We start from the raw sequence: 15,732 nt of genomic DNA on the forward strand, positions 1-15,732 counted from the left end.
CGAACGTTTACTAGGTAACAGGTCAAACCTGCGAATGCGCACCTGAAAAACCGAAATGTAGGTATAGTTCCGCCGGCCGAATATCCGGCGGCCGGATACCGGACAATCGGCCAGTGTCCAGGCCGGATATCCGGTATCCGGTATCCGGCCAAACAACTATCCGTTGCATCTCTAGTACATACAGTGAGCATCAAGAGTAGCGAACGATATATTATGCAATTTAGAGCTTTAGGCCTCATTTAGACGGTGCGAGAACTCGCATGCGAGTTTCATTACATAGCGGTTTTTGGTCGGTCGGTTGAATTGGACGTAACCAACAGTCCGCAATGTAACTAAAATCGCATGCGGGTTCGCGCGCCGTCTAAATCAGCCCTTAGAGAGGCAGGTAACGAAATGTTGAATTTCGTTTTTTGCGGTAGGCCCTCCAAATACAAATACTTATTTACTTATATCTCTACAGTTTGCGTACAAAACAGTTGCACAATCTAAATTGTTTTACATCTAGGAACAAGATTTATAGAGACACATCTCTTTGTATGGTAAATTATTAGATAAATGATTACTATTGATACATTTATTACTCATTGAATTAATTACTCTAGTCCAAAAGTTCTATTTTTTTATACAAATGACTTATATCCACTTAATCTCGTAAGGGGTCATCCATTAATTACGTCACACCAATTTCTAGGTTTTTTGAAATAAATTTTCGGCTACTGATGAAGTTAAAGTGACGTCACAAAGTTTGTGTTTTCACCCCTCCCCCATGTCACAATATGTCACATTTTCTTGACCCCCTCCCACCCCCTAAACGTGTGACGTAGTTAATGGATGACCCCTAATAACATCACGCGATATCTAAAAATATCGATTCAGATAACTCCGTGTGTGGGCGATACTTTATTTTAATAGATTGATACATTTATTGCTAAATATAAAACAGTTCCGTTGTAGTTTCGTTATAGGAATGGATCTGTAGCCACTGTAGATGGCGCGAGAGCATGCGATTTTAATTATATTGCGGTATTTGATCGGTCACTAATGTCACGAGAATGTCACTATATAATGTACCACTAATATAGTCCGCAATGTAACTAAAATCGCAAGACGGGAATCGCAATCGCGCGCCGTTTAAAAGATCCTTTAAGGGGCCCACTGATTAACAGTCCGCCGGAGGGTTTCGGCCTGTCAGTTAGAAAAATTTTGACAGTTCCGAACAATTGACAGGCTGATACCGTCCGGCGGACTGTTAATCAGTGGGCCTCTTTAGTGTAGGTACCATCGCCCACACTGTTAACTGTCCGTCTATAAACCTTATTACAAAAGGCATAAAGTCCACCGATGGACAGTTTTGAGCGTTGCTGTGTGTAGGCGAGGGGACGCCCCTAAACTCAAGGTGTAGCGTTTCTTCATAAAACAAATAACGCAGAAACGTGACTAAGGTTGGCCGGTTCCATGAATTCACTTCACAGTATTTGCTCTGTTGGTCTCATGATGCCTGTTTAGTCATTTTACCTACTGTCAATAACCTTTTGTTCGACGTAACGAGGAACCTTATTTAACTAGGAGCGATGTGTCCATAACTGGTACCTGTCAGATTAGACTGTCCGCTACTGGTGCCGACAACTTAGTTTAAGAACGGAAGAAATTTTGTCCCGTTCCGATAAGTTTCTCTTAAAAATGTATTTACCTACGGCAATAATGCAAAAACAAAAATGTCCACATTATTTTGAGTGCCAGTTACCTATTCCGCACACGTGTACAACTTTTAAAACATGTCAAGCGATATTACATACTTTAATTATTAGGTATCTACATGAAGGCGGAAATATAATTATTTTTATCATATTAATTCGGCTGACATCTGCGCGTTTGTCTAGTAATTTGGGTCGATCATGAAAAAAATGTAGGTACTGTAAGTCAATAGAATAAAGAATCTTAAACATTCAGTTTCTGACCCTGAAAATATAAACAATAACCCGCTTATTCATAAAAGTTCACGGGCCTGAAAGCGAATCTTCGGACGAAACATGATTTGTATGCCGAAACCGCGGACGCACGCTACCGAAAACAGGGCTGCCAGTACATAAATCTTGATTATGCGATCCTGTGCCCGCAATTATACGAAATTCGATTGCATTATACGAGTACAAAAAAAAACTATTATTTTAAATCGATTTTTTAATAAATGGTGAATTTCGGTTTTTGGGGTAAGCCCCCAAATTGCGGGGATCTTTCTCTTTTACTCCAATGAGAGCGTAATAAGAGTGACAGAGAAAGATGCCCGCAATTTGCGCACTTGGATTTTCGCGGTTATAGCCCGCGTTGACGTGTATTTAAGTAGTTGCCGTTCCATTAAATCGTATAACAGTATTGGCACACTGTTTTTTGAAGCATTGACAGTAGTTTAACATCGGTGTTTTTTTCGTATCCAATTATACCGATTGACCAACTATACGACATGTATACGAAAATAATTTCATTATACGAATTTCGTAGCCTATTATACGATCTGCCAGCCCTGCCGAAAACACAGTTTCAGTGCGGCCGAAATGTTCGGCAGTTTTTTTGACCGAAATCGAGCCTTGAGCTGAAACATGATATTTAAGTAGAAACTTCAATCGAACACTACTTCAAATGTTGCTGTTATAAATGTGAATTGTGAGTGAGTCAGGAACGCTAGTGATATTCGACTGATTTTGGCGTAATTAGGGAATGTTAAGAAAGTTATGTTGAAAAGCAGTTAGAAATGTGCTGAAAAGAAATAATATAGATAGACGAATAGCTAGGAATACAGAGCAGCCCAAAAATCTGTTGACAAAGATGATTAATTGTGCATAATTGCATATTGTTGATGATTTTAACAAACGTTAGCGTTTGTTTATTAAAATACGATTAAAACCAAAGAAGAATATTTTGGAGATAGGGTATCGTCGTCCTCCCATTGGGTCGTCCCATTAGTTTTTCGTGAAGTTCTTAAATTAAATAGTCGCTATTCTGCTTTTGTCACCTATTCTACGTTCGTCACAATCGCCGGTGGCTTTCAATGTAGAATGCGTGACGAAAGCAGAATAGGACTAATTTAAGAACTTGACGAAAAACGAATGGGACGACCCAAGACGATACCGGAGATATAGTACAGTCATTATAGATTTTGACCCGTGAATAATTAGTTCTTGGATTTTTTTTTCGTAGGTCCCTCGGGGGGGTCACTGGGAGTGTAAATTCAAAAAGTAGGCTGAATCAGGCTCCTGCGTATATTCGAAAAATGGTTTTTTTTCCAAAAAAACGGTTTTTCTTCAATAACTCGGTCATTTTTGATTTTACAGTAAAACCGTAAGGACAAAAATTGTAGGAAATTTGATTCTCTACAAGTTAGTCCAGTCATTATATCCAAAAAACCGACCCTTCCCGTGAATAATCAGTTCTTGGATTTTTTTCGTACGTCCCTCGGGGGAATCGCTGGGAGTGTAAATTCAAAAAGTAGACTGAATCAGAGTCCTGTGTATATTCGAAAAACGGTTTTTCTTGAATAACTCGGGTCATTTTGATTTTACAGTAAAACCGTGAGGACAAAAATTTTAGAAAATTTGATTCTCTACAAGTTTGTTTCCCTTCATTTATGCCGTAAAGCATGGAACATAGGAGATAATGATAATATTTTGAATTTGTCGCGTTTTTCAGGTTTAATTTCTAAAATATAGATTTCGGGGGAAAAAACGTGTGAACCAAAATTGTTCAGAATTTGATTCTCTACAAGTTTAGTCCTCTTCATTTATGTCGTAAAGTTGAAAATAAACGAGATGTTGAAAATATTTTGAATTTGTCGCTTTTTTCAAATTTTATTTCCAAACTATCGATTCTAGAAGAAAAATTGTGAGGACCAAACTTGTAGAGAATCAAATTTTCTAAAATTGTTGTCCTCACGGTTTTACTGTAAAATCAAAAATGATCCGAGTTATTCAAGAAAAACCGTTTTTCGAATATACACAGGACCCTGATTCAGTCTACTTTTTGAATTTACACTCCCAGTGATTCCCCCGAGGGACGTACGAAAAAAATCCAAGAACTGATTATTCACGGGAAGGGACGGTTTTTGGATATAATGACTGGACTCACTTGTAGAGAATCAAATTTCCTACAATTTTTGTCCTTACGGTTTTACTGTAAAATCAAAAATGACCGAGTTATTGAAGAAAAACCGTTTTTTTGGAAAAAAAAACCATTTTTCGAATATACGCAGGAGCCTGATTCAGCCTACTTTTTGAATTTACACTCCCAGTGAACCCCCCGAGGGACCTACGAAAAAAAAATCCAAGAACTAATTATTCACGGGTAGGGTCGGTTTTTTGGATATAATGACTGTACTAATAGGTAATAGGTGCTTACGCGCGTTTTGGTTCAGTTAAATGATCGTAGTTTTTATTTTTTCAATTACTTTTAGTAAAATACGTGTAGGGTAAGAAATAGTACATTTCGATGCTAGTGCGGAAGGTATGTCATTACTTCACGAGTACCGAGATATCGGGACTAAGACTCGGGACGAGTGAAGAATGACATTTCCGCACGTGTATCGAACGACGTTTTTTAATACAGTTGCGAAAAAATAAGAAAAACATTGTTAATCGTACACTAAACAAAAATGGTAACAGTGACAGCTCGGTTAGACGTCGTCTTTAAGTATAATTATTATATCTATGGGCGTTTGGCAGCTATTCCGTTCCATTCAGTCAACTTATTAAGAACGGAATTTTCAATATTGAATATTAAAAAATAAACGTGTTATAATGATGAAGAGGTAAGTAATTAAATATGAAATATGTAATATTTTTCGTATTCTTACATTAACGGTAGGTTTTTATGCTGATTACGACGTTTAAAGGAAACTAATATTAACACTCATCAATAAGTAGTCGTGAATTGGAACAGTATAAATTTAAAAAAATTGGAAATGTAAAAAGCACTAGTTCGAGATAACCAACTTTCCGCACGCTAAACAGCTACGTAAAGTAGCACTTTTTGAGCAACTGTATTAAAAAATACCATTAAAAAAAATTTGACAATATATTTTCGGGCCAACGTCTATACACTCTAAACCCAAACATTGAGATGTTGGTTTTATGAGTTATGACTTATGAGTGAATGATATTTTGTTAGACATTTTTTCCTGCATTCGTATATTCTAAACTAAACGCAGTATTTCAAGTTTTTAAACTTATCTTAACGGTTCAGAACATAATGTTAAGTTAAAATAAAATAATATATATGTCCAAAAACAATTCTATTAGATAGACATACCTAGGGTAATTCGTCAATTACTGGCCATTGTTTAATGACTGGCCACCTCATACTAAAACTGAATTCATTAAAGTATAAGGTGGCTAGTTATTTAGGGGTTGATGCCAATTAATTCAGTTTATAGGTGAATAGAATTAATTTTAATTTAATATATAATAAGGTGGCCAGTTGTTAGCCGGTGGCCAGTAATTGACGAATTACTCTATATACTATAAAAATCATATTATTTAAGATGTTAAAATAGCTAGACTATGATGGATGGTTGTGTATGGCAAATTCTAAAAATTAAATTTTGGGTTAATTTGTTACATGTTATAAAAAAATATTCTTCAAATTGCATATTTATTTTATATGTATAAATAAATTTATCCTGGAAATTTAGGACACTGATTTTTGTTATGTTGATTGTATAAGTCATTTCTGCTAATCTATTGCTGACTGTACTATTATTTTTTATAATAAATAATATACTTATGAATATGAATGTTGCCCAAAAATGTTTGTAAATATAAATGTTTATTAACTGTTAGCATTTTTAAATGAATAACAAAATTATTTCAAATCATTTGTCAATTTATTAATTATATCAAATTATATCTCATCGTCGTTATAAAATATTGAGACTTATTACTTTTAAGTTAGTTTTTATGACATAATTAATTATTTGTATGTTACCCTGTGATTTAATTGATGTTTTCAAGCAGTTTAAATTTATAAATAGTGTTGATTTATAAAAAGTAAATTTGTCTGATGCTTCAAACATGTTGTTTAATTCATTATTTGTGACGTTATCTATTAAAAGGGACCTTGTTGTCGATGGCGCTTACGCCATTATTATCGATGCTCTGATATAAATACAATGCCGCGCGACGCTGTGCGGCGTAAGCGCCATCGACAATAAGGTCCCTTTTCATGGACAGAGATGGGCATTAATCGATTAACTTTTTAGTTAACTAATCAATCGATTAAAAATATCAATCGTCATTTTTTAATCGCGATTAATTTAGTTGCGATTAAATTAGTTGTGAGAATGTACAACTAACAACTAAATTAGTTTTAGTTTCAATCGACTAAATTTCACGGTTAAATCTATATTAAAACTATGTCACTACCCTTGCCATCTTCAGCATCTGTCGAGAGAGTTTTTTCATATGCCACAATGATGAATCTCCCTAAATAAAATAGGCTCTCAGATCATCTATTTGAAGAAAGAGTAGTATTGAAAACGAACTTAAAAAAGTAAACATATTCTATAGATTATTTTACTCGTGTTGTATTTGTTGTGAGTACTCTAATTTTTAAGTACATTTATATGATTATATTTATGAGCAAATTTTGATTATGTAGTTTATTATATGCAGAGCTTGATATATTGTATTGAATGTTATACTTTATATATAATGGGTAAAGAAAGTACATAGTAAAAAAATATTTACCAATGATTATATCCTTTATTTTTAAACCTATCACAATATTGGAAATGTGTCTGTTTTATTAATTATAAACATTTTTTTTATATTACTCACTGATTAAATTTATATTACTTATATTACTCACTGATTAAATAATAAGTAAATGTCACAAATGCAAAACATACTTCGCAAATTTTAATTGAGCATGCATAATGTTATGATGTATGTACAAACATGTTGATTATTTATAAGCTTTTTTGATTTTTTGATACTTTTTGCTTTGAATGTTTCATATACAAAGTTTGATTTATTATAACTGTGTTTTTTAATGTTTTATATCATAACATATGATATGAACATTTTATCGTATATAGAACGTTGATTTGATATTTTTTTTATTTTAATTATTATTTTTACGATTGACATTGATTAACAACAAAATACAAAGTTTTATTTATAAAATTGTGTTTTAAGTGTCAATGCACAAAGTACCCAATCTTTATTTACCCTTAGATAAGAGAAATTTTACACTCCATAAAAATGGTCAAAATATCGCAAGTAACACATGTGCTATTTCATTTTTATACATGCGTTAATAAGTCCTAATCTGCTGGCTGTCAACATAGCCATACCGAGGTTTTCCATTTAATTTGCTTCTAACATTAGTCGCGGAAAAAATAGTCTAACTAATTAGTCGATTACAAAAATTAGTTGTCCGTAATCAATCGGCAACTAATTTAGTTGCAACTAAATTAGTTGCACTCTATACAACTACGATTGATCAGTCGTCGTTTTCAATCGTCAGTCGCAATTAATTCTTTTAGTCTTAATCGTAAATCGTTAGTCGATTACATTTTGCCCATCTCTGTTCATGGATAATGCCCCATTTCTTCTTCCTCGCGTTATCCTGGCATTTTCCCACGGCTCATGGGAGCCGCTTGACAACTAATCCCAAGAATTGACTTAGGAATTAGTTTTTACGAAAGTGACTGCCATCTGACGTTCAAACCCAGAGGGGAAACTAGGCCGGTTTCTTCACGATGATGCTTTCCTTCATCGAAAAGCAATTGGTAAATATCAAATGATATTTCGTATAGGTATAAGTCCGAAAAACTCATTGGTACGAGCCGGGGTTTGAACCCGACATAATCTTATTATTTAGGGTTCCGTACCCAAAGGGTAAAACGGGACCCTATTACAAAGACTCTGCTGTCCGTCCGTCCGTCCGTCCGTCTGTCACCAGGCTGTATCTCACGAACCGTGATAGCTAGACAGTTGAAATTTTCACAGATGATGTATTTCTGTTGCCGCTATAACAACAAATACTAAAATCAGAATAAAATAAAGATTTAAGTGGGGCTCCCATACAACAAACGTGATTTTTCACCGAAGTTAAGCAACGTCGGGCGGGGTCAGTAACGTACTTGGATGGGTGACCGTTTTTTCTTTTGCCTTTTTTTGCATTATGGCACGGAACCCTACGTGCGCGAGTCCGACTCGCACTTTCCCGGTTTTTACTGTCACTGTCTATTTGATTTCGCGTCAAGATTCAAATCCGCGACCTCAGAAAAGTCGAACGCCTAAATCAGTCGGCCACGACGCCGACGTTTATTACGCAACTATAATCATGGGAAATAAACACAATACCACCCACAATGTTAAGGTTGGTATTCCATGCACCTGTCCAATATCTCAACCGATTCGTTGCGTGTTCTATTTTCGAAAACTTGGCTGTGGCGCGGAACAATCATTTCGTGATGGCTCTTCTACACGATGGGCCAGCGCCGGCCACTCCTAGGGACGCATTTATGCGTTAGAGGGAGCAAGTGATATTGCTATCTCATTCTACCGCATGGCTGCGTCTCTTGGAGTGGCCGGCGTTGGCCCATCGTGTAGAGGAGCCGTGACACGGCATCCATGCCATGCGCCAAAGAATAAATATGATGACACTCCTCCCGTGTCATACCTACGCCACACGTAAAAAACAATTGATGACTCGGCAGGCGTGTCATCAGCACCGAATCGATTTCCAATGTGCATTGAGTCTCACTCTCTCACTAAGCAAAATGTGAGATGCAAATGCAAATACACATTGGACAAAGAAATTGGATAGGTGGAATACCACCTAAAATACCTGTCCGCCCTCGGAATACCCAACTGGCGTGAAGTGGCGCAGAATAGGGCAGAATGGCGCTCTCTTGTGTCAGAGGCCAAGGTCCTCTTAGGGTCACTGAGCCTTTGAAGTGTTAGCAGTTCTAGTCTATGTCTATAGAAATTATTCAGCATGGGAAAATGGACACGCGACACTATTAAACTTTTATGTGACATTTGACAGCGGGCATGCTTGATAATATCTAAATTATATGCTTTACATTGCATGGTAGTATTAACGAAATTAATGGGTTGTGGTTTGCGGTATCCGTGACCTTGGAAGAGAATTGTTTATTTTATTAGAAATATATGGTTGGTTGGTGTACCTAATACAGTCAGCAGCAATAGTTGCTAAGCGGGCCAGGTGTTCATAATGATCTTGACACTTTTGACTTTATTATTAAGAGAATAAGAGCGTGTCAAGCTCATTTTGAACAACTCGCCCGCTTAGGACCTTCTGCTGCTGACTGTACCATTTTTTTATGTGACAGTACCTCCACGAGATCGGTCATAAAGTGGTAGTAACGCAACCACGGGTAGCGGCCGCGGCGTCACTCGCGGCCAGGGTGGCAGAAGAAGTTGGCGAGCCGCTGGGCGAGTCCGTCGGGTATGCGGCCGGCATGACTAGTCTGCGCTCATCACATTCTGGCATTATGGTAAGTTTATTCGAGGCCTTTTAAAGGCCGAGGCCGACGGTCGAGTTTCGACGGTCGGGCTCAAGGCCCGGGGCGTCCTTGCGTCCAGCGCTAAAGTGTGCGAGAGCTACCTATGTAGGGGAAAAATCGAGTTCTAACTTCGTCTCAGATCACTGTCAGATGCTCTGCGTTCGCAATTTGACTGTCTGTATTAAAATGTAATGTCGGTTGTAGCGTCGGGGGCTAATCCAGTAGTCTAGCGCAAAATGTGTCACTGAAAAGAAAAGATTGATGTGCATCTTTCGTACGCTGTGAAATACTTCACTCGTTTAGTTCACTAGCTTAGTTTAGTTCAGTAGCTCAACACAAATCCATCTATATCAACTGTACTGGTTTCATTTCCCTCATTCGCGGATATATTGAGCTGAATGAAGAATTTGATAGATAATTTCATTCAATATGAATCAGTGGAGGTACTGTATCCTCCACGAGATCGGTCATAAAGTGGTTGTAACGCAACCACGGGTAGCGGCCGCGGCGTCACTCGCGGCCAGGGTGGCAGAAGAAATTGGCGAGCCGCTGGGCGAGTCCGTCGGGTATGCGGCCGGCATGACTAGTCTGCGCTCACCACATTCTGGCATTGTGGTAAGTTTATTCGAGGCCTTTTAAAGGCCGAGGCCGACGGTCGAATAAGTCGAGTTTCGACGGTCGGGCTCAAGGCCCGGTGCGTCCTTGCGTCCAGCGCTAAAGTGTGCGAGGCCCAAGACCGAACTACTTATGTAGGGGAAAAATCGAGTTCTAACTTCGTCTCAGACCACAGTCAGATGCGCTGCGTTCGCAATTTGACTGTCTGTATTAAAATGTAATATCGGTTGTAGCGTTGGGGGCTAATCCAGTAGTCTTGCGCAAAATGTGTCACTGAAAAGAAAAGATTGATGTGTATCTTTCGTACGCTGTGAAATACTTCACTCTTTTAGTTCACTAGCTTAGTTTGGTTCAGTAGCTCAACACAAATCCATCTATATCAACTGTACTGGTTTCATTTCCCTCATTCGCGGATATATTGAGCTGAATGAAGAATTTGATAGATAATTTCATTCAATATGAATCAGTGGAGGTACTGTAACCTCCACGAGATCGGACATAAAGTGGTTGTAACGCAACCACGGGTAGCGGCCGCGGCGTCACTCGCGGCCAGGGTGGCAGAAGAAATTGGCGAGCCGCTGGGCGAGTCCGTCGGGTATGCGGCCGGCATGACTAGTCTGCGCTCACCACATTCTGGCATTGTGGTAAGGTTTATTCGAGGCCTTTTAAAGGCCGAGGCCACGGTCGAGTTTCGACGGTCGGGCTCAAGGCCCGGGGCGTCCTTGCGTCCAGCGCTAAAGTGTGCGAGGCCCAAGACCGAACTACTTATGTAGGGGAAAAATCGAGTTCTAACTTCGTCTCAGACCACAGTCAGATGCGCTGCGTTCGCAATTTGACTGTCTGTATTAAAATGTAATGTCGGTTGTAGCGTTGGGGGCTAATCCAGTAGTCTAGCGCAAAATGTGTCACTGAAAAGAAATGATTGATGTGCGTCTTTCGTACGCTGTGAAGTTTGTATGTATGTATGTCACTTTATTACATATAAACAGGTTTACATAAAACGGACAAAAACAAAACAAAGATAAAAATGTTATGTACAAAGGCGAATTTATAGGGATAAATTCCTCCATAAATCCCTTTTAGGGAAAAGGGATCTCTCTAAAGAAGAGAGAAGTACTAAGAAAGGAAAAAAGGAAGGAAGAGGGAAGTACTTCACTCTTTTAGTTCACTAGTTCAGTTTAGTTCAGTAGCTCAACAGATCCATCAACTGTAGGTACTGGTTTCATTTCTCTCATTCGCATTTGATTCATTCATTTTCATATCTTGTTTTCAGTTCATGACAGAGGGTGTGCTGCTTCGAGAAATGTTCGCGTCTCCACTTTTGATGCAGTATTCAGTTGTTGTTTTGGACGAGGTAAGACATATATGTCGGCGGCCGATCGTAAGATCAGGCATATCGTGAAACGTGAAAATCTTTGACTCATTCTCTGAATCGACGGAGCCCCGCGCGGGGCTCCTATTTCTGGGCAGTTTGCCCTTCGGGCATATGAAGCAACCTAACGAAATTGGTTTAATGTGACTATCGTCAAAACATTACACAGGAACATAACGATCTGCCTAATCTTAAAGATCGGCCGCCGACATGTACATACATACGGACTTGTACAGATAGTCACCTGCAATAATACGTTAAGGTAACAGTCCATTTCCAACGACAGCTGGACTACTGTTGCGACGTTACTGACATTAATTGTCTTGTCATTCATTTTACTATATGGAAATTGACAATAACATCGACGTGTCGGAGCAGTAATGCAGCTGCGGTCAGAAATGGAATGTTACCTTTACTCTGCGACGGCTGAAACGGTCGTGTTTGAAAATTCGCCACTATTTTTCGCACTTGTACCGTAAATAACAATTATACGACTGTTTATAAAAAACTTATCATAATATTCATGACAAAGCATAATAATATTATTATTATAGTTATTATATGAGATCATCTATTATAACGATGAATTGATCAATTTAATAATATTATTTTAATTGCCTTCTCATAGACACAAACTTAATTGAAGTGCGCACATAGAGTTAAGCCAAGAAAAGTCTGCAGCGATTTTGATAGCCCACGCAGTGCAAGTGTTATTTTAAACGTCAAATTTCTATGACGTATAAATAACACTGGCACTGCGAGGGCTATCAAAATCGCTGCAGACTTTTCTTGGTCTAACTCTAGCCTCGTAAGGACCGGAGCAATGTTGTGCATTTGAATTACGCTTTTTTAAATACACACCTAAAGATATAGACTATATAGTCCTACATACATACATACATTTATTTCAGTACCATTTTCTATGATTTTCAGGTCCACGAAAGATCGCAAATGACAGACGTGCTGATGGGACTGCTCAAGAAAATAGCCAAAGTAAGTTTTTGGTAATTTTTAAAAATTTAATGGGTGTCCATTAATTACGTGAAATGTTCAATGGGGTTAGGAGAGGGGGGTCTCGGCAAATATCACGTAATTTTTGGGGTTCCGTACCCAAAAGGTATTGTCTATAAAGGGTATATTTTTAGGGTTCCGTACATCAAAAGGAAAACACGGAACCCTTATAGGATCACTTGTGCGTCTGTCTGTCCGACCATTATCTCTGAAACTACTGGTTCTAAAATTTTGAAAAAATACGCAAAATAGTTCTTTACCTATAGATGACAGGAAAACCTATTAGAAATGTGCAGTTAAGCGTGAGTCGGACTTAATGTACGGAACCCTTGAAACGCGATTCCGACTCGCACTTGGCCGGTTTTCTATTATTTTATTGCCAAAAATTATTCTCTAATCGTCGAAAAACGGGAATAATCCCAACGCGCGTAAATATTTTTCAGAAACGGAGAAACCTGAAGATCGTCGTGTCATCCGCCACCATGGATGCTGAATTCCTGAAGGATTTCTTCAATCTGACAGACAAGAGAGAGAGGGAGAAACCTTCCACATCTGTCATCATGTCTATGCAGGGCCGGACGCACCCTATTGACGTGTTTTATACTCAAGGTAAAATAGAGTTAGACCAAGAAAAGTCTGCAGCGATTTTGATAGCCTACGCAGTGCAAGTGTTATTTATACGTAATAATGTCATAGAAGCTTGACATTTAAAATAACACTTGCACTGCGTGGTATTTATACGAGGCAGTGCTAGTGTTATTTATACGAAGCAGTGCAAGTGTTATTTATACGTCATAATTTCATAGAAGTTTGACGTTTGAAATAACACTTGCACCGCGTGTTATTTATACGAGGCAGTGCAAGCAAGTGTTATTTATGCGTCATAATATCATGGAAGTTTGACGTTTAAAATAACACTTGCACTGCTGACAATCTGCTGAAAATCGCTGCAGACTTTTCTTGGTCTAACTCTGACAAGCTAAACCTGTGGCGTCTCTGTCACTGGCATCGTCGTACCACAAGATTCTACCAGATGGCGTTAGCATTTCATACGTCGCGCTTAAAGTTTGACGTTAAAATAACACTTGCACTGAGTGTGCTATCAAAATCGTGGCAGACTTGTCTTGGTCTCATTCTACGATCTCCTTCGAAAAAAAATTACCCGCTTGATTAAAGAAGATACAGAGTGAAAAGGACAACCACTTCTCCATACAAACGTACGTAAAATATTTTTACATATAATATAATAATAATATAATAATTCAGCCTATATACGTCCCACTGCTGGGCACAGGCCTCCTCTCGAGCGCGAGAGGGCTTGGGCTATAGTCCCCACGCTAGCCCAATGCGGATTGGGGACTTCACATACACCTTTGAATTTCTTCGCAGATGTAAGCAGGTTTCCTCACGATGTTTTCCTTCACCGAAAAGCTAGTGGTAAATTTCAAATGATATTTCGTACATAAGTTCCGAAAAACTCATTGGTACGAGCCAGGGTTTGAACCCGCGACCTCCAGATTGCAAGTCGCACGCTCTTACCGCTAGGCCATCCGCGCTTTTTTACATAATTTGATGTAAATTATCCACAGCTTTGCCCCTTCGTCTTTTTTTCCATTTATAGGGTTCCGTAGCCAAAGGGTAAAAACTGGACCCTATTACTAAGACTCCACCGTCAGTCTGTTTGTCTGCCTGTCTGTTTGTCACCAGGCTGTATCTCACGAACCGTGATAGCTAGGCAGTTGAAATTTTCACAGATGATGTATTTCTGTTGCCGCTATAACAACAAATACTAAAAATAGAATAAAATAAATAGGTAAATAAGTGGGGCTCACGGCTCACATACAACAAACGTGATTTTTTTGCCGTTTTTTGCGTACCTAATGGTACGGAACCCTTCGTGCGCGAGTCCGACTCGCACTTGGCCGGTTTTTTTTAATATAATTGGGAATTTTTACTTTAAATCTAAACCTGTAACGTTTCAGATCCGGTACCAGACTACGTGAAAGCCACAGTAGATACGGTCATCAAGATACACGAAAACGAACCTTTTGGTGATATACTAGCATTTCTCACTTCACAGGTAAATAAATATTATCATCAATTCATAACTTCTTCCGTAGTCAAGTAAAACTTTGCGGAAATCCATACTAATATTATACATTTGTATCTGTCTGTCTGTTACCTCTTCACGCTTAAACCGCTGAACGGATTTAGTTTAAGTTTGGCATAGTGATAGATTGAGTCCCGGGGAAGGACATAGGATAGTTTTCAAAGCGGAAATCATCCCTAAAGAGAGTGTAATTGAGAGAGTTAATACATTGCCTGATAATTGGTGTAGGCAATTAAGCTTATCAAATTGAATGATTGCTATTACACTTTATCCAGGCGCTATACTTTAGCTTCTGTTACTGATTCTACGTAGACGAAGTCGCGGGCAAAAGCTAGTTTCGATAAATTATCCTATACCAGACGTGGCACTTTCCGTGATTTCGTCGCGTCGCTACAAGTACATGCGGCCCACACCAATGTTGGTGTCTAGCAGTAGTAGTTGCCGCGCACCGCTACGGAACGGACGCCTCCTCGCGCTTGCGCCACCTAGCGGTCACATCTGTCGTAATAGACGCGTTTTGTTAGAGAGTAAACCTTCTGTACCTAGCATTAAATGTACTTTGACGATATTCCTCTAGTTTAAATTCTCTTTGAACTCTAGTGACTGTGATCTGTAGACCTAGCGCCATTTCGTAAAAAATCTAAAAACTATCGTGAAAATTTCTCGAGAATCGGTTGAGAAATGCTGTAGAGGAGAACAGACGGACAGACAAGCAATAGTTATTTGTACAACAAGAGATCAAAGTTTGATATTTCTTCGAGTGCTTATTTTGAGTCCCGTGCAAGCGAAAGATTCTATAATAGATTCACGAGCGTAGCGAGTGAATCTAATTTAGAATCTTGAGCGTAGTAAGGGATTCAAAAGCGCACGAGATGTAAATAACTTTGATCTCGTGTAGTACACAAAATTTTTCACCCTAAGCAGTGAGAACATACCTAGAGGGACAGAGATAATAGAACCCAAGTATATCGAACTTGTATTAGACCCCGCATGTTGAAATGACATTTGACTATAAAAGTCACTTGAATGACATTTTGTCTCACTCAGTGAGCAAAATGCGATTTTGCTCACTCATACTGTCCCACTAAGTGAGCAAAA

The 15,732-nt window shown here is 38.5% G+C and overlaps 1 protein-coding gene across 1 annotated transcript in view; it reads left to right on the forward strand.

The window, feature by feature from the left end:
- Positions 1–15,732, forward strand: part of LOC134675869 (probable ATP-dependent RNA helicase DHX35) — a 68,665-nt gene that overhangs the window by 7,308 nt on the left and 45,625 nt on the right. Inside the window, exons 3-7 of the mRNA XM_063534193.1 lie at positions 9,353–9,517; positions 11,415–11,495; positions 12,447–12,506; positions 12,968–13,133; positions 14,507–14,604. Of these exons, the coding sequence (XP_063390263.1) occupies positions 9,353–9,517; positions 11,415–11,495; positions 12,447–12,506; positions 12,968–13,133; positions 14,507–14,604 (570 nt within the window). The remainder of the gene's footprint in view (positions 1–9,352; positions 9,518–11,414; positions 11,496–12,446; positions 12,507–12,967; positions 13,134–14,506; positions 14,605–15,732) is intronic.

This window comes from Cydia fagiglandana, chromosome 23 (genome assembly GCF_963556715.1).
Source record: "Cydia fagiglandana chromosome 23, ilCydFagi1.1, whole genome shotgun sequence".
Classification (NCBI taxonomy): domain Eukaryota; kingdom Metazoa; phylum Arthropoda; class Insecta; order Lepidoptera; family Tortricidae; genus Cydia; species Cydia fagiglandana.